The sequence below is a fragment of the Centropristis striata genome, chromosome 21 (assembly GCF_030273125.1).
Source record: "Centropristis striata isolate RG_2023a ecotype Rhode Island chromosome 21, C.striata_1.0, whole genome shotgun sequence".
Classification (NCBI taxonomy): domain Eukaryota; kingdom Metazoa; phylum Chordata; class Actinopteri; order Perciformes; family Serranidae; genus Centropristis; species Centropristis striata.
In genome coordinates, this window is record NC_081537.1 from 12061179 (window position 1) to 12080368 (window position 19190).

The window sequence follows — 19190 nt, forward strand, 5'->3', positions numbered from 1 at the left end:
GATTCAATTTACATACAAAACTGGGGACACATAATAACAAACAATCACTAAGTAATACACTACATGAAAAACTGCTATTTTAAAGTAAAAGCACTCAGAATTCGTATATCTTTGTAGAATTTATATAGATGATCGAAATAATAATTACAGGGCCAAAAAATATTTGGTAACGCTTTATAATAAGGTCCTTAATAACCATTAATTAACAAGTAATAAGGCATTGTTCTCGCTTTAGATCCGGTAGTTGCAAAAAGCATAGTTAACCTATAGTTAACTTATAATAGATGAGCAATAAAGTATATTTTAATATCAATAAGCAAACTAAAGATTAATAAAGGCATGGCAAAGACATAATGGGTGGGTCATGGGTGTTTGTAATGCCATTATTAACACTTATATAAGCTTATAAACACACAATAATGTTAATAAGCATCTTGTAAGGACTTACAAGGGCCTTATTACTTGTTAATTAATGGTTATTACAAGGACCTTAATATAAAGCGTTACCAATTTTTTTTTTTCAGTGATAAGGCTATCTTTATTCCTTTATGGTTTTATAGGCTACATTTAGAAATAACGTGCTCCTATCAGATAATCATTTTTTGTATTTTTTCTGTAAAAAACGTGATAACATAGTATCATTGGTACCCAGCTGGCGCTCCTCAGTGTCCATGGTGTCCAGAGACGGGCACGGAGCATCATCCAGCATCACATGCCGCTCTACCTGCTCTCCTCCAACATGGACCAGTGTTTGGCCCTGACGTCAGCCGTCACCGCCCTGCCTGCAGTATCGGTGCCTACAGATGATGATGGAGACGGGAGAAGCGGCCTCGCCATGAATCCCATCCGGGGGAGGGGGAGGAATTAAGGCGCACGTAGAAGCGAGATAAGTATTTTAAAAAAGAGAAACTTTTCGGATGGGGACACCGAAACGTGCACCTTTCACATCTGGCTCACGAAGAGATGCTCCGCGGCGGCCGAGCGCGAGCAGGGAGCGGCGGGCTGAGCCGCTCCGGTCGGGCTGGTCCTCAGTTTGGCGTTGCTCCCGTGGAGGCGATTTAGGGAAGACATCTACCGGGTAAACATCACGAACCGGTCCGTTTTTTCAACTCCCACCGTGTGGATCTGCTGACCAGAGGTGAAGAAATGCCTTTAAAAGGGTGGAGCTGCGGTTTCTTTAATAAATGATGAGGAATTCCGCTCAGCCTAATTGTGATTCTGATGTTTATGTGTGACTGACACTGATCCTCAACCACAGCGCCTTGTTTTTTCGTGTCCGAACAATGTCACAGGTGATGTTATGTCACTAGAGATGATGATGGCTGCTGGCTGGTGCGGGACTACCCCGAGCATTCACGTTAAGCGCCCTGGTAGCGGCTCTCCATGGAGGCTGTTTATGCAATCCGACGCAGTGTTGCAAGTGGGCTGATTTGATGCTACTCTGCTGTCTCCATGTGATATGATCCCCAGAACTGCCAGGCCTGTTTTTTTTGTTGTGTTTCATGTGAAATATGCTCGGGCCCAAAATGAAGGAGCTGTCACTGCGCGGGGATGAGGCGATGCTCTGAAAAAAGGTGTCCTTTCTGGAATTAAAAACCGGGGGAAAGCCATCAGACACCATGTCGAAAGTTGTCAGTAACAAGGAGAAGAAATCCTTCAGTAAAAAACTCTTCCGGAGAAGCTCTGTCCGCTCCGTTGGGAGCTTTATGAACAGAGTTCTCCGGACTCTGTCGACTCTGTCTCATTTCGGTACCGACGAGCAGGCCGCCGAGGACGAGAAGGACGACGCAACTTTGATCCCGACCACCACTGGAGGGTCGGTCCCGTCTGACGACAGCGATTGCGGGGGTTTCCCTTTCGGGGACAAGGTGCCGGGTGTAGCCGGACTCAAGAACCACGGCAACACCTGCTTCATGAACGCTATCCTGCAGTGCCTGAGCAACACGGAGCTGTTTGCAGAGTACCTGGCTCTGGAGCAGTTTAAAGGGGGGGACTCGACCAGCAGCAACGAGAAGGAGAAGGCCAAGTCCAACGGGGTGCTGGTGCAGAAGAAGGGGAGCCAGCAGCAGCAGCAGCAGCAGCAGCAGGATACCGGGGAGGTGACTGAGCAGCTGTCCGGTCTGGTTCGGGCTCTGTGGACCTTCGAGTACACACCGCAGCACAGCAGAGACTTCAAGGTAGGCTGTGCACCGAGCAGGGGTCCTCACTGTGAATAAAACTCATTACAGCAACAGAAAAATACACAATGTACACATGAAGAGGGGCTGGATGTGTAGTGCATAATGACCCACATTTTATCCTGGCTAGAATAAAGTTTCTAGCCCTGATCCATCCACTTACAGAGGAGCTTAAAACAAACACCTAACATCTTGGTATCAACTTAATGGCCTTGTTGATTTTCACAGGTTGGCCATTCGAAATGATCGATTTTGGTATTTTTGTTTTCTGTATTTTGTTCGTGTTTTTGTTCATCCATTTCATTTTAAGGGTCTATGAATATCTTTAAAATCTCTATATCCATTTTTTATCAATTTCTATTATTATTATAATTACAGTCGTCTAATGGCATCATATCGTGATGAAATCATATATCGACATATAGTGATACACAATTATATAATCTAAAATAATAATGGCAAGCCCATACTAACTTAGAGTCAGTGTATAGATGTGGATATGAATATATATTTTTAATTTATGATTTCACTTGTTTTCATTTTGTACTAAATAAAACGAGAAAATACTTATTCGTCAAACTATTCATTCACTCAGGAGTAAATAAAGATAGGCTTTACCATGTAGTTATTTTATTTATTTATTTATAACTATTTATTTATTGAATTACCAGAAAACTTGCTATATTGTGATGTGTATCGTGATGGAGATATGCAATATTGGGCTAGAAGATACCACACAGCCCTAATCAGGAGCCCTACTTATTTTAGTTGGACTATGCAAGCATCCTAAGTATACTTTTTAAAAGAAAAAAGTGGATCACAAATGGTCTTATTTTTTAGCAGCTCAGCCCCAGTTTGTACCTTTTATGCACTACAATTAAAGATAAAGCATTAAAAGTGGGACCAGTACCATCTAAGTGAACTATGGTGCTAAATGCTACTTTTTAAAGCAACAAATAAAAAACATATATTCTGCCATTTATGAAACATTGCTCCCACTGGTTAGTATAGAAAATCTTAATTAGCCTCTTATCTAATATCATTGAATTGAATCGTTAGAATGATTGCAGACAGGGTGAGACGCAGTGATTATGCACTGGCCTTGAGTGACTGCTTTGCTTGTCAACAAGCCTTTTGAAGCAGTATTAATCTGTTCTCTAAAGCAAACATGATTATTTCATTTCATATCTTAAATATATTTAAAAAACAAGGTCGTTTTCTGTTCTTTGGTCAAGAATCACATGCGAGCACAGCTTATAGGAGAATAAATCCAAATGACACAGGTGAAGTCAGTGTTCTTGGACTCTGTTTTAGCCACTCAGCTGAGAACTGGGCCTGAGCTGTAATAAAACGAATCTGTTTTTGGATCTGCTTTATTGTCTGTCCCGCACTTATCAGCTTTTGTTGCAACCTTCGTCTGCCTTTTCATCGTCTCACCTCATTAAACTCGTGTTCCGGCACTGAAAAGTCTGCCTGTCTGTCACGCTCACAAAGGTTTGTTCTTTCACAACAGGAACACTTTATTTATTTTTTTTACATCTTTTTCTGTCTGATAACCTATTTTCTTCTTTCATAAGTTCAAAAATACAAAACCAAGAGGAGCTAATTTGAACAGGGCCATACAACACATTGCTTATTCTTGACAGTGTTACTATTTCTGTCCACTTTTTTTTTACCTTGGTTGCCAGCCAAAGTACAAACTGTCTGATTGGATATAGATTATTCTCTCCACAGTGAGAGGCCTTGGATTTGTTTAACTCAGTAGGGAAATTAAGTCCAAACTCAGACTATCAGGCACTTTATAAACAATATTTGTCACATTAAGTATCTAATTTGTGATTAAGTAGGAATCTTGTTAGGGCGTCCAAAAGCCAATTGTGATTCATCTTTTTCTTGATGCTAATGTAAATTATTTTGGCTAGTAACATCCCAAGCTGTTGCTTTTTAATATCATCAGCCCTTATATGTTCATGCAGTCAAAAAGTTACTGACTTTCCCTTCTAATATCAGGAAATCTAATATTTGGATGGACAAAAAGTACTCAAACTCTTCAGATTTGGCAACATTTTGATTTGCTATCCAAGTCATGCATTCCAACCTCCAACCTGCAACATGCTTCCTGTGGTAAATGTACATTAGAGCTCACATGTGACGGTTTCTGTACCTCTGCTCCTCCAACCACAATCTGAGCCTTAACTGAGAGCACTTAAAGATCATTAGGGAGACAGCCGTAATGATAACACAGGGGAATTGTCCGCTGAGTCCATTTTCTCCCAGAAACAATTGGTTTGAGGACAATGTTGATGTGCAGCATCCAAACTGCAGAAGAGAACAAACTTTCATAGAATATCACGAGAGACGTTCACCATTAGTGAAAAGCGATACTTAGCTGGATGGTGTGATTGATGGGGAAACAAATCCAACAAATGGTGGAAGTCTGTAAACAACACAAAGCAGCTGAAATCAATGGTGGATAAAATGATTAGTTTTTTCAGTTATCGTGCAGGTGTTCTGTTTGGTAGAGATATTAATCGGATAGTTTCTTCTTAAACTATCACTGTTCTACTGTATCACTCTTTGTGTAAATAAAGCAAAGAATGAAATTTAAATAAAGCAGAATGCGTTAAATTGCTTATCTTTTAAGTGTACAGACAGTATATTTTATGTTCAAACTGATAAACTTTTGTTTTTGTAAATCTGCCCTCTCATTTATGAGTATAATGTAATGCATTCTGTGTTAATTACTGTTTTACACAGCGTCCCAACTTTTTTGTAATTGGTATATAACAAAATGTAAATAAACCAAAAGTCTAAAATCATTACAGTATAGGGATTTGGTCAGTCAAAGGTTGAAAGATGAAATGTTTGTTTTAATTTTTATATTGCGTTTTTAATAACGTTTCACACAGTGTCCCAACTTTTTGGGAATCAGGGTTGTATTTATGACTAAATGTTAGTACTTTCTTGTGCATCATCAGTGTTTTGTCACTTACATCTATTATTCAAACACAAAGAACGCATGTCGCAGTATACAGTTATTGACAATAGCATAATATATAAAATACTGAATGAAATACTGATATCATGTTAATAATACACATGATGATATCATGTAGTTATTCCAGTGCAGATTGATTGTGGGATTCTTTGATTATCAGTTAATCTGGCTGCTTTCTCACTATTATACTCATATTAAGTGTACTTTATTTGCAAAAAAAGAGACAAAAGCACAATAAACACAGTTAAAGATCTTAAAAAAGAATTTCTATAAATACCGCAAATGTATTGTTATTGTGAGACCCATTTTTGACACTTTCCTTTTTTTTTTTTTACACCAGAACCTTGAGAGGAACACACAGCATGGCTATTCATAGGATGCACTATTTTTGTGTGCATGTGTTTTGTTTAAAAGACATACAGATATTTTAAACAGTGTGTCTGCAATTCACTCACTGTCTAAATCTCTAAATTGTTTATTTACCATAAAATTGTCTCATAAACAGGGAAGTATATAGGACTATCTTGAGAGCTTTCATCAACAGACCTCTCCTCCTCTGTAGCCACAGAAGGAAGCTAGTTCTGGTACAAAATGCTGAGGCTGCACTGGTAATGCCTTCAAAATGAGGAAGACTGTCCCATGGGACGGGGTGGGAAGGCACACAGTGCACAGTCCCCTCATATCTTTGACCTTGCGTGACATTTGATAGCAGAGGTGACTTTATAGCTGCCGGGCCGGGTGGCTCTGTAGAGTACACATTGTTGTCATCTCCGATAACTAATCGTCACTGAGGTTAAGCTGTCGATTTTCAGCCTGTGTCCTGGTTTTAAAAAGCTTCTCCGTGCCTGCATCTCACCACTGCCCGCTCCTCTGCTGACCTTTCGGATTGTGCTGAGCATCATCCTGGTCACACGTACTGAATATTTTATAAGGAGGCAATGAATCATTCCTGTTTTAGGAGCAGTCCACTTGAACCATAATTTGTTTGTCCTGCTGCAGAATGTGGTGTCCAGGAGTGCCCTACAGTTCAAGGGTAACTCCCAGCACGATGCCCAGGAATTCCTCCTCTGGTTGCTGGACAGAGTTCACGAAGACCTCAACCATATCATCCAACCTGACATCAGACCCCCCAGGAAGGTAAACAGCAGCACAATTATTACAGTACATATTAAGCTATACACAAGTATGATGTGACTATCTGAACAATGACTTTATGTTTTGACAGGGTGCCCCTGTTGTGTTTCCCAACTCATCAATATTATAATAAACTGAATGTTGCGATGCTATAAACTCTACCACTGTTGACTTCCGCGGTTATATAACATATTGTATTTGTTGGCCAAATAATTGTTCAGTGTCTATCTTGTTTTCCCAGCCTCCAGTAGAAGAGGAAAATGCCCCTGAAGGATCTCCACTACCAGCACCTGGCTCTTTTGTACAGGAGTTGTTTCAGGCACAATACAGGTGAGACTTTCACACTCTGCTATATATTATATATTCATACCGACTGTAAATACTTTATTTACTCCCAGCTCACATTAATATTAACTGTCTGAAAATCAATGAGGAACATTCATAAGTAATCAAGTCCATAACATGCTGTGTCTTCTATGTCGAGGGTGACTCTGGAAAATTCTGACAGATGCCAAACACAAGTTTTTGAAGAAATATTCTAAGGTTTATTTACTAGCTTTTTCCAGAGCTTTTGAGCATATCCCATGGCCTTCTTCAGAAAGCAGAGCTACATGGGTGCCATCTTGGACTTAAGTACAGAACTTGAATCGTTCGTTTTTTCAAGAAGAAACAGTTGACACAAGTTCCTTATTCATAAAATATGTACTTTATTTTGTTTGTAATCTTGATTACTGTAATATGTTGCACTAATCCTTAAAATGAGGCCTCAATAATAGTATTGCATCCTTATGCTTTCCTATGAGCTTCACACCAAAATGTATACTTTATAGATAATATTTGTTTTTTAATTGATGTATTCTACAAATTTTAAATAATTAGTTCCACATTTTGGGAAATGCGCTCTTGCTGTGAGTTTAGATGGAGAAAATAATGTCACTCAAATGTCTGTACATGAAATAATAGCTGGTTTGCTAGCTATGTTTGGCTGGTTAGCTATCTAGCTTGCTAATTCCCCCACACTATCATGCTACACAAAAATTTGACGGTCATATAGAAATAGTAATGTGCTTTCCTATGCTGTACTAAGTGTGCAGATAAACATTAAGTTGTTACTTTTTAGTCATTAAGTGGCTGGATATTTAGCCACCTAGTTTGCTAAGTCCACTATACTTTCATGTGTTGCATAGCATCCAATCACAAGGACATGTAGAGGTGATAAGTACTAGCTAATCACAGCACAGTTGGGCTGAAATAGGGAAACAAACACACACATCCAAAAGAAACAAAATCTGCCTTGCTGCACCTTTAAAAACAATGTAAAAATGACACATTGTGATTTTAGCGTGGTTGTGTGCTGGACAGAAAATAGTTTATCACACTGATTTTGCAGTGATTAAACAAATAGCGATATACAGTGTTAATTTATTAGCTTTAAAGTTGCTGCCAGAGGGATACATTTACCTTTGGAAAGAGCCAGGCTAACAGTTTTCCCATCTGTCCAGCCTTTATGCTAAGCTAAGCTAACCTGCTTCTAAAAAATGAGATTGGTATCAATCATCTCACCTGGCTCATGGTATAAGCTTTTCTCCTTAAACATTGAACTATTCCTTTAAATTGATACACTGACAATATGTCTGACTAGCTGTATTCTTCTCATCTTGTTTCTGTGTAGGTCTTCTCTGACTTGCCCTCACTGCCAGAAACAGAGCAACACCTTTGATCCTTTCCTCTGCATCTCACTGCCAATCCCGGTACCTCACACACGGTAAGGTGACTCTGCATCTTGTTCATAAGTAAGACAGTGTCTACCAGACAAAAAATATAAAAAATATCCCTGTATCTAAAAATGCTACGAGACGAGACCCAGTGTGAACCCGGCATCAAAAGAAGTGTCAAACACATCCTAGACAAACACTATGAAACATCTGACAGGAAAAAGTTAAAATTAGAAGCTGCAGTCTATCTTTGCAACATCATGCCGGCCGTGGTTATGAAACAGCCAATTAATCTGAGTCTGTCTGTGTTGCAGGCCCTTGTATGTGACAGTGGTGTACCAAGGAAAGTGCTCCCACTGTATGAGAGTTGGGGTGGCGGTGCCTCTTTCTGGTACCGTGTCCAGGCTGAGACAAGCTGTGGCTTCAGAGACCAAAATCCCTGCCCAACAGGTGCTGTCTTATTACAAACTTCCTGTTTTTAAGGCCATTAATGTATCAGAATTAAGAGGATTAAAGATAAGGTGTGCCACTTAAAAAAATGGATGTTGAAGCAGCGTTTTTGATTTATTTTTTTAGTGCATTTGAGCCTTAATCTTTCATAAATGTCTGTATATATGTAGCAGAATATAGTTTATGTTTCACTAATTTTCATTGCTTTTGTTCGCAGATCGTCCTCACTGAGATGTACTTCGACGGCTTCCATCGCTCCTTCTGCGACGATGATGATGACCTTGAGATCATTCAGGAGAGTGACTCCATCTTTGCCTTCGAGACACCTGAGCTATTCAGACCGGAGCAGATCCGCTCCAAACGCGGCGGTACAACATCCTGTTTATTCCCCTGAAATTAGTTTAGCTCTTTGTCTCATTACAGCAGTAGGAGTCAAGATTAGATTAGAAATGGACTAATACTGCAGAAATGTCAACTGTGAGCTGCCACACACACTGACCAACATGTTGGATTGTTTTTTTTTACATTGTATCTCTACATTTTGTGTGTTTATTACAGGGAGCCCACATGCAAATCTCAACCAGAACAACCTAAAGTATGGCACAGATAATAACAGGATATCAACACAAATACAAGAGCAAACAACGCCGCCTCAGAGTCCCAATAAAAACAGTGGACAGGCTGAGAAGATTGTCCTGCTGGTGTGTAACAGAGCCTGCGCTGGACAGCAAGGACGCAGGTAATTAGATTAAGATTGAGATTAAGATTTCCTTCATTAGTCCCACAACGGGGAAATTTCAAGTGTTACAATAAATAGTAAACAGCAGTATAAACTCGAAATATAAGCAAATAAACAAGTAAAAAATATAATAAAGTATTAACAATTTACAATACAAACAAGTAGAAATATAAGAAGTATTAAAAAATAAACTAAAAATAAACTTTAGAAACATTATATTCAAAGTAGACAGAGTCAGCAGGTGGATATAGAAAAGAATATTGTACATATAAATTAAATTATTGAAATATTGTACGGCAACAACACTTGTAAAGGTATAAATCATTATTATCCAAAAGAAATCTTTCGAACTGATGCAGTTTGTTTGATGCAGGTTTGGGAATCCATTCATTCTGTATCTGGAGCGTACAGTGACGTGGGATGTACTTCAGAAAGAGATCCTGGAGAAGATGCGACATCTTTTGCGCCCTGGTGTCTTTGTGCAGGTAAAAAACACACTCTTTGATTTGAATAAGCTTTTAATGATGTGTTATGTTTTTAACGTCTTATGCTTGATGGTCTCCAGGTAGGGCCCTTCACTTTGCGTGTGGTCGGAGTGGTTGGAATCACATATCTCTTGCCTCAGGAGGAACAGCCGCTCTGCCATCCCTCTGTGGAGAGGTAATGTCACTTATCGCCACCAGGGGGAGTGTTTCCACACTTGAATGGTCATTATATAAACGCTGCAGTGAGTTCAATCTACTTGAAGTTGATTGAAGAGCAACTGTATGTAGGCTGACTCATCAGTGGTATTGATGTTAAAATATCTCCTGAGATGTATAATAGCTTGTCTGGTTTTTATAGATTTTCTTCTAAGAGTGTATCAACGACTGTGTTTGTCACATGGATTTTTTGATAAAATGAGAGGAATGAGACAAATGATATTTGCTTCTCAGCTGCAACATTAATAATAATAAAAAATAAGCCCTCAGCCTCATTTAACCCTTGTGCATCCCTTTAGAAAAGCTTTGGTGTCTGTAAAAATGTCTGTAAAATACTATCTATTAATATTATTTTGCTCATAATTACCAAATGACTGGTGCTTATTTTCTCCTTTTATCAGAATTTTAATCTTATGAATGACAGTTTGTGTACATGGTGCAACTGCTGTTTTTATATGAAAAAACAAACAAACAGAAAAAGTGAATTATTTTCTGTATACTAAATTCTAGGGGATTTTTAAAAAATTATCTTTTCACAGACACACACTGATTACGCTGCATTTTTATGCTCTTAATGTAATTATAATAATACTGACTTGTGGTGAAAGTCTATAATAAAAAAAAAAGAAGTAATTATGCTGTGTTATAACTCTGCATATCAGCTAACTGTCGCACATAATTAATGTTAATCTAATTTTCATCAGGGCATTCAAGTCTTGCGGTCCTGGAGGGCCACCTCATGTCAAAATTGTCGTTGAATGGGACAAGGAGACGAAAGACTAGTAAGTGAGAGCTGAAGCAACAGTCACATGCAGCTTAAAGTACATGTGGTAAATGTCTTTTGAAGTTCTGTGTGATCCCTCTGTGACCTGTAACCTTGTTATGATTCGCAGTCTGTTCAAAAGAACTGAGGATGAATACATCCCGGATGCTGAGAGCGTGCGTCAGGTAAAGGAGCAGCACCTGCAGCCTCAGACCTGCTCACTCGCCCAGTGCTTTCAACTCTACACCAAAGAGGAACAGGTAGGCTGAGAACATCACTCATATTAAAGAAATATTAGGATTAAAGAAACGTTTTATTCTTTCTTTGTTTCACTGACAGACAAAAAATGCTGTTTTGAGTAAGTAAGGGATGTGTAGCTGGATTATACACCAACTGGTCACTTTATTAGGTCCTCTTGTACACTGTAAAAAAAGACAAACAGTAGCTACTCAATAAAATTGAGGCAACAGATTGCACGCAATATTATTTATTAAATCTAACTATGTTACAAGTTGAAGTTAATAACAACTAAACAGGAAGTGTTAAGTGTCAATTAAAAACGGACTAATTCTATCGTGTTGGATTCATTCAAAATTCTCTTGATTTAGAATTACATACACATAAAGATTATATTTAATGTGATCAAAATAAGTAGATTCTATCTCAAACATTTTTATATTAAAGTTACTTAAACAACTGCCTCAAAATCAAGGACGCATTTATATTTAATACACTTTATTAAATATATTAAGGAAAATGAAATGACTACAGAATAATTTATTACAGTGTATATGATCCAATACAGCATCTCCATCAATAAATTCTGCCCTTTAATAATAATAATGTTCAGTTTTAAATGGCACTGTCAGATAGTTGATTAATTTAACCATATCTTCATTATAGATGTGGTAGACTGCAATAGTTTTGAACTGTAATGCATTATATTAAGAGGTTCTTCTAATATTTTGGCCACCCAATTTATATACATGGTAGTACCAGAATATTAAAAAACACCTGTCACTTGTTTCTGACATCGTCAACAAAACCTGAAAAAGTGCAATCTTTTGGAGAATTGTTGAATCAATGGCAGAGGCAGAGCTGCTGTATTACATTGTACTGGTGTACCTAATGAAGTGGCCAGTTGGTGTATTTATACACATTGGATTAAATTCAATTATTTTTTGTTCCCCTTTTCCCATAGGTGGTGTGAGCAGACAAATAATAATTATAAACACTAGATGGCAGAACAATTACACTTTTTCCACCACTTATTTGCTATAGAATACTCTTTACATAATGTTTAAAGGGCATGAATTTACTTTATTATACAGAAAACACATATACCAGGTAAAAAAAAAAAAAAAAATAGAACATGATTTAGTTTTTAGTTTCTCTTTAAAGGGAGAATCAGAAGGTGAATAGGGTAAAAATAAAGTAACTAACAGATATCACAATGAAACTTCCCAGTTGATTTCTTACATCAGGACACTTGTATTGTCTTATTAATTATTTCATTAACTTAGGAGAAATCTAAAGCCGCAAATAGACAAAGTGTAGTAAAATAAACATCTAAATGTGTACTTTGGATGTTTCCTCTCCACTAGTATGGAATCCAAGCAAAATGGCCTGTGCACGAAAATTTTGTCTGTAGTGTCTTGTCTTAATAACTGATTTTTCTTCAAATAAATTCCAGCTCGCTCCTGATGATGCATGGCGTTGTCCACACTGTAAGCAGCTCCAGCAGGGCAGCATCAAGCTCAGTCTGTGGACCCTGCCAGACATCCTCATACTCCACCTGAAACGCTTTAGACAGGTATACATTTATAAAAGTTAAAACATTTATAAACAAGAAGGGGCTAATGTATTTTGTAGGATCAAATAGAACAGCTTTCCCGTCATGTTAAATGCCGTAAATGTTTCTGACCTTTAGGATGGGGATCGGCGAATGAAGATGCAGAACATGGTGAAGTTCCCGCTCACGGGCATGGACATGGCGCCCCATATGGTGAAGAGGAGCCAGAGCAGCTGGAGTCTCCCCTCCCACTGGTCACCATGGAGACGGCCTTATGGGATGGGCCGTGACCCTGAGGACTACCTTTATGACCTGTACGCAGTGTGTAACCATCATGGGACCATGCAGGGAGGACATTACACAGGTAACTGAGCAGCAATACCAACCTATAACCAACAATTTTCGGTAACGTTTTATATTAAGGTCCTTGTAATAACCATGAACTAACAAGTAATAAGGCCCTTGTAAGTCCTTACAAGATGCTTATTAACATTATTGTGTGTTTATAAGCTTATATAAGTGTTAATAATGGCATTACAAACACCCATGACCCACCCATTATGTCTTTGCCATGCCTTTATTAATCTAATTTTGTTTGCTTATTTATATTAAAATATACTTTATTGCTCATCTATAATAAGTTAACTATAATTTAACTATGCTTTTTGCAACTACCGGATCTAAAGCGAGAACAATGCCTTATTACTTGTTAATTAATGGTTATTAAGGACCTTATTATAAAGCGTTACCCAATTTTCTTTAACCATTCTGCCTCACTTTTAGGAAATCCACTGTTGTCCAAGTGCCTGTGTCAAAAACTTTCCATAATAATATTTTTCACTTTCTAATAACCAAATATTTATTTAGTTTCAGAATTGTATCATTTAAATGGCAGTTTGTTTGGGTAGTGTTTGTATTGTTTTTTAATGAAAAATACACAAAAATTTGGGGCTCAATTGAGTAGAAAATTGTAAAAAACTGCAATTTTGAAGCCAGGGTTCTTGACTGAAAGCCGATATAATAGATTGCCAAGTTTTGAATGGGTTTCATTGGGGACATTTTGTCCTTCATGGTCTGAGTGTCTGTATTTTGGCTGCAAAGTTGTTGTTTTTTTCTCTTTTTCTTAGACTTTTGTGTTGTGTCTTGTGCTGGGGTGGAGTGTTTTCTAATATATTGTCCACCCAATTTACACACAAGGTAGTGGCAGAATATTACAAACCCTTGTCACTTGTTTCTGACATTGTCAACAAAAACTAAAATCTTTGTAATTGTAGAATTAATGGCACAGCTGTTTCTTTACATTGCTTTACGATATGTTGGTGCAAATGTATGTTAGACTTATTATAAAAGCTGGGGTTGAAATTCTAAAATTAAAAAACAAACAAACAAACCCCCCAAAAAATGTGTTATCAAATGTGTACCAATTGCATTAAAATAGCCAAAATGCCCCTAGTCGGACACAAGGGTTAATAAGAGCTTTCCAAGATATTAATACTGTTTGTTTTTGTGCTGTGTCTTGTAGCTCACTGTAAGAACTCCATAGATGGACAGTGGTATTGCTTTGATGACAGTGATGTTCAGCCCATATCTGAAGATGAGGTCTGCAAGCAGACTGGTTATATCTTGTTTTATCAAAGACGGGCCACAGTTCCATCTTGGTCTGCCAACAGTTCTGTGGGAGGTAATCTTTACTGATGTTAGCTTGTCTAATCTCTTATGTACTCTATACAGTATGTTTAAATATATTATGAATGTTCAACCACTGTCTGTTTGGGACTATCAGGATCCACCAGTTCCTCTTTGTGTGAGCACTGGATCAGTCGGCTGATGGGCAGCCGTCCACCCAGCCAGGCCTCCTCTGGTTCCTCCAGACGGACCTCGCTGGCGTCCCTCTCTGAGTCAGCTGAGTTTGCTGGTGAACGGAGCGAGGATGATGGTGATGTAGACTCATCCAAATACACACACTCTCACTCTCACTCATCAATGCTTCAGAGGTGACAAGTATGAATATTTTCCCATATTAATGGTTGTTTTTCTACCATGCAGGCTTATCAAGCCGGCAAGCAGTGAGGGGCATGCAGAGACAAACATTCTCCTCCAGATCATCCATCGCCAGTCCTCTGGTGCTCAGTGAAAACGGCACCAAACCATCCTGGTCCCACTCTGCTAAGCTCCAACTGCGCTCCAACTCTCCCTCACGCTTCTCCCTGGAATCCCACTCCTCATCCCCAACCCTGGAGATGATAGGAGAGGTGGTTGATACCAAGCTTTCAACCTGCTTCACTGGGTCGCCGAAGACGGACAGAGCGTCAGGAGGCAAGTCGGCACTCGCAGCTTCGGACGGAAATCCAGGCAGTAAGAGGCTGATAGAGCAGCTTCACTCCAAGGCTGTGGCACAAGCAGAGCAGAGGAGCTCTACCCAGGCTGGGGATAACAACAATGTAGTCACAGCTGCTGAACAGGTCAGCCCTCGACACGGGGCAGCTTCAAAGGACCCGAAACAAAGAAACGGGGCTGCAGATGGTGCTGGCGTTAAAAGGACTTCCGCAAGTCCCAAGAAGCGTCCTGCCACCTCCTCAACGTCCTCCAGCTCTCTGTCTCCTGCATCCCCAGCTGTGGACAAGTTACCGTCTCGAACACAGGCAAAGAGTGCAGCATCGTCCCCCAAAGACAAAAACGATGGACCCCCTAAAACTAGCAAGGCTGGCTCCTCAAGAACAGCAACGCCCTCTAAGAAAGGGTCATCCCAAACCCCGGAGGTGCTACATCCTGACTCTGCCCAACAGAAAAAGAGCGGTTCTCCAGGATTACAAAGCTCACACCCTCAAAGGAGGACGTCACCCAGAGCGGGAGGCGAGAAAAGCTCAGCCTCAGGAAGGACTAAAGCAGCAGACAGGAGCACTAGCCGTGAATCCTCACGGACTAACGCGGTCTCAGAGAAGAAGGTAAACCACGGAGCTCCTCCCTCCAGGTCGAGCGCCGCTAGTAGAGCGGAGAGCAGGCCGGGTCGCGCCGCGGAGAACAGGGCGCCTGGCCGGAGCTCGAGCAGCAGCTCATCCATGGCGAGTCTCCGCTCCTCCAGTGTGGGCCTTTCCTCTGCCAGCGCGGCCCCGCCATCAAGGGGCCCTAGAAGGAACAGTAAGACAGAGGAAAAAGGTTTATCCTTCTTTAAAACTGCCCTGAGGCCCAAAGAGACCCGTAAGTCAGCTGATGGTGGGAAAGCAGGGGCGGGAGAGGCTAAAGCGAGTCCAGAGGATGGTGGCGGGGATGCAGCTAGGGAGGGAATCCCACACGGAGTGAGCAAGAAAGCCCAGAATGGGGCTTCGGAGGCCCAGACTCATGCGACCACAGCCAAAGACAAGGAGTCCTCGAAGGCGTCTGCTGCAGCCAAGCATTCACTGCTGCCCTCCACCAAGTCCAAGCTCTCCGGAGCCGAAACGACCACCCAGTCCTCCGCCAATGCAAAGGACCCCTCGAAGAAAGAACCTGCTAAAAAGACAATGCAGTCCAGGAAGATCCCAATCAGCTCTACACAAACTAGCCAGAGGGCCAAGTGACTTTATTTTAAAGGCCTGATAACAATCTCTCTAGTGCAGCTCTGAGGTGTTTCAACCATCAAACTAGACCCGGCGTCTGACAAACACCCTTAAAAGCACCTGTAGCTTTTCAGTGGTCACTGAATACCAGCTGCCATACCGGACACTTCCTGTCCAACATTGTTAAATAGTTATTTAGGAATGGATTTTAACAAAGCACTTTGTATGGATTGCATTGATTTTGAGGATATTATACTGTATTGTAAATAAGCATGGACTGCACATGTATTGAAATTATTGCCTTGTTCTGTCTGTAGCATAGTTGGGAGAAATGCATCTCAGTAGGAGGTGAAAATAAAAGTGACTTTGCACAAGATGGAAAGATATAATGGTGGAAAGAAACTTTTCAGATACATAGAAAAAAAACTCGGACTACTCAGTCACCAAAGGAAGTTTACCGGCAATTTTTAACATGCTGATGCAGTGAATTATTTCCAAAAATCTTTATGTACAGCTCTCCGTCAATATTGAGAGCCATATGTCCACAAACATCAGTGCCTCAGATAATCAAAGTATTTAATCTAAATTGTATAACTGCAGGTGTTGTTAAATTTATAATTCAATTTTAATATTTATTAAGCACTGAATATGTAATTTCAAGTCAAACACAATTCAGCCTATTTAACCTGAGCTGCTGTTTACATATGCTCCTTGATGTAGTACGTGTGCAACAGCCTTTAAGAAGAAGAAGAAGTTTTTTTGCGCAGGCAGAATCGTCGAGAAGCCCGATGGCGGGAGGGGGGGAAAGGGGAGAAAGTGCAGGAATGAAGCATGTGTCGTCGGTGTTTAAATGTCTGGAGACGTTGGTTTGTGATGGTTCTTAAATGTTTGTGTTTTATTTACCAGTAACGACCCCCTCAGACAAACCTCCCACCCGTCACCACCTCTGCCCTCCAGCTGCTGATGCCAACACTTAATGTTCCTCATGGGGGATCAGCCTCTTCAGACTGCCAGACATCTCCAAACATTCCTCTCAGATGAACACAGGGTTAATGTAAAAAGCCACTATACGCACACACACTCAAAGACAGCTGGGATGCCTTTTCGTTTAAAAAAAAACAACAACATACATGTACATAGAGTGTTATGGTATGTTTGAGTCAGCCTCATCTTAACGTGTGACATCACAGCTTGTGCACACCTTTAGCTTGCATTACAGAGTAGATCAACACTGAACGCACTGACTGAGAAAAGAGATCACCCTTCATGAAGTATACGACAGTTGTTGCATGATAAATTGCTTATGCATGCACTTAACTATGCAAGCAGATTCTTGCTAATGCCCACACTGAGTATGTAGACGTGCTACTCTTGGATGTGTATATATTTCTAACTGTATATTTTTCCAAATGCCAGCATCAGAGAGCATGTTACGGCATCCTTTATTAAAGCTTTGTTTGCACATTTCTTCAAAGTAATATACATTTTGTATGAATGATAAGTATTGCTCATTCACCCTCTCAAAGTAAATCAACTCACTTGCAAAGTAATGTTTTCTGTATTGTATTCATTTGTCTCACGTTTTCCTCACAAAACCTTTTGCAAGAGTTTTTCTATGGCAACAAAACATTTGCTGCAGTTTACAAGTTACATTTCATTTATCATCTCTGATATTTTGATATTTATAGCGGCGAACATGTTGAAAATCTTACGATAAGTTAAAATTGAACTCGTTCAAAGGCGGTAGTATTGTATACAAGCTTGTTGTTGGCTTCTACATTGAGACAATATGACAGGCTTAAACCATTTAAAGGGAAAGTTCACCCCAAAATCCAATATATCTATTTTTCCTCTTACCTGTAGTGCTATTAGATAGATAGATTAGAAGATATCGACTGCAGAGATGTTGGCCTTCTCTTGAATATAATGGGACTATATGACACTTAGCTTGTGGAGCTCAAAATGCAAAATAGATATGTTTTGAAAACTTAACAGCGATATCTCTTTCCAGAAATCATGATCAGGTTACTCAAGATAATCCACAGATGGAAAATAGTTCCTTTATCTCCAAAACCGGGAGAAAAAAAATCTAGATTAATAAATACAACTATGAGTCAGAGGACAAGTATGTATTTTTGATTTTGGGGTGAGCTGTCCCTTTAAGACAAGATGCTGAACTCAGCCTTTATAACCATGCTGTTTTCCACTTTTTTCTGAAGATTTGAAACAGTAATGATGTTCAGATGATTTTATATTGTTTTTAATTAAATTCTTGTATGATCAAACCTTAAGCCTGTCGGAAAAAAAGCAAAAGACAAAAGAAAAGCTGTACATTTTCCACTGTGAGAAGTTACACTGGAAGGCATCATTAACTGAGTTTGTAACAGGAGTCATCCCGCCTAAATGCAAAATTAATAATGACAGTTGTAATTAAAAACATCCAAATTTACTGAATGTCAATGTCACTGTCAAGGAGGAATGTTTATCAGTACAAACTACTTCCTGTTTCATGGTGCAGAATAAATAATCTTTAGTGCCTGGTGGCTACAGTGTGTTCATACTGTGCTATTACATCCAACACATGCAGTATATAAACCGATAAACTGACTTAATATAATACATATATATATATATATTATTATTATTATTATGAATTAATGTTACATTGATTTACTTAATAATGGTGTAATAAAAGGGGTGTATGAATATAATGAAATGGTGTGATGAATTATTTATTTTCACAAATGCATGAGATCAATAAAAAACTTTTATATTTCCATTCATATTCTGTAATATAATGTAATGTTGACATGTACTGTGTTCATCTTTTTTGTGGGGTAGCAGTGTGTGTTTGCACTGATTTAACAATGCAAGACAAACAACAAGAACAAATAAAAGTATGTCATTAAGTAACATTTTGTTAATTTATGTAGCTTTGGATTATTTGTTTTACATGTAGTCTTTTTTATTATTATTCTCATTGTGTCCACTGGGTGGCGCTGGGTGTTTGCCTTAAAAAAAACCCTCAGTAGACACAAACCAAATGAATCAGGCAAATAAAGAAAAACTCAAGAAATGCCCTTCAATTTCAACTTGTGGAATTACTAAGATATATCGTACCATCACAGCCAATGCTGTCAGCGAGGGAGATGATATGCTATTAAACTACAGCACCATCATTTATT

At 39.3% G+C, this 19190-nt stretch overlaps 1 protein-coding gene across 1 annotated transcript; it reads left to right on the forward strand.

Annotated features, from left to right (window-relative positions):
* The first annotated feature begins 868 nt into the window (after positions 1–868).
* Positions 869–18920, forward strand: LOC131959374 (ubiquitin carboxyl-terminal hydrolase 31-like). The gene is made up of 16 exons (XM_059324563.1): positions 869–2177; positions 6175–6312; positions 6551–6639; positions 7982–8074; positions 8339–8474; positions 8692–8842; positions 9033–9213; positions 9587–9698; positions 9779–9873; positions 10619–10696; positions 10808–10937; positions 12371–12490; positions 12608–12833; positions 13992–14150; positions 14253–14405; positions 14516–18920. The coding sequence occupies exons 1-16, from the start codon at positions 1620–1622 to the stop codon at positions 16024–16026; spliced, it is 3930 nt and encodes a 1309-aa protein (XP_059180546.1). The 5' UTR covers positions 869–1619; the 3' UTR covers positions 16027–18920.
* Positions 18921–19190: the final 270 nt, after the last annotated feature.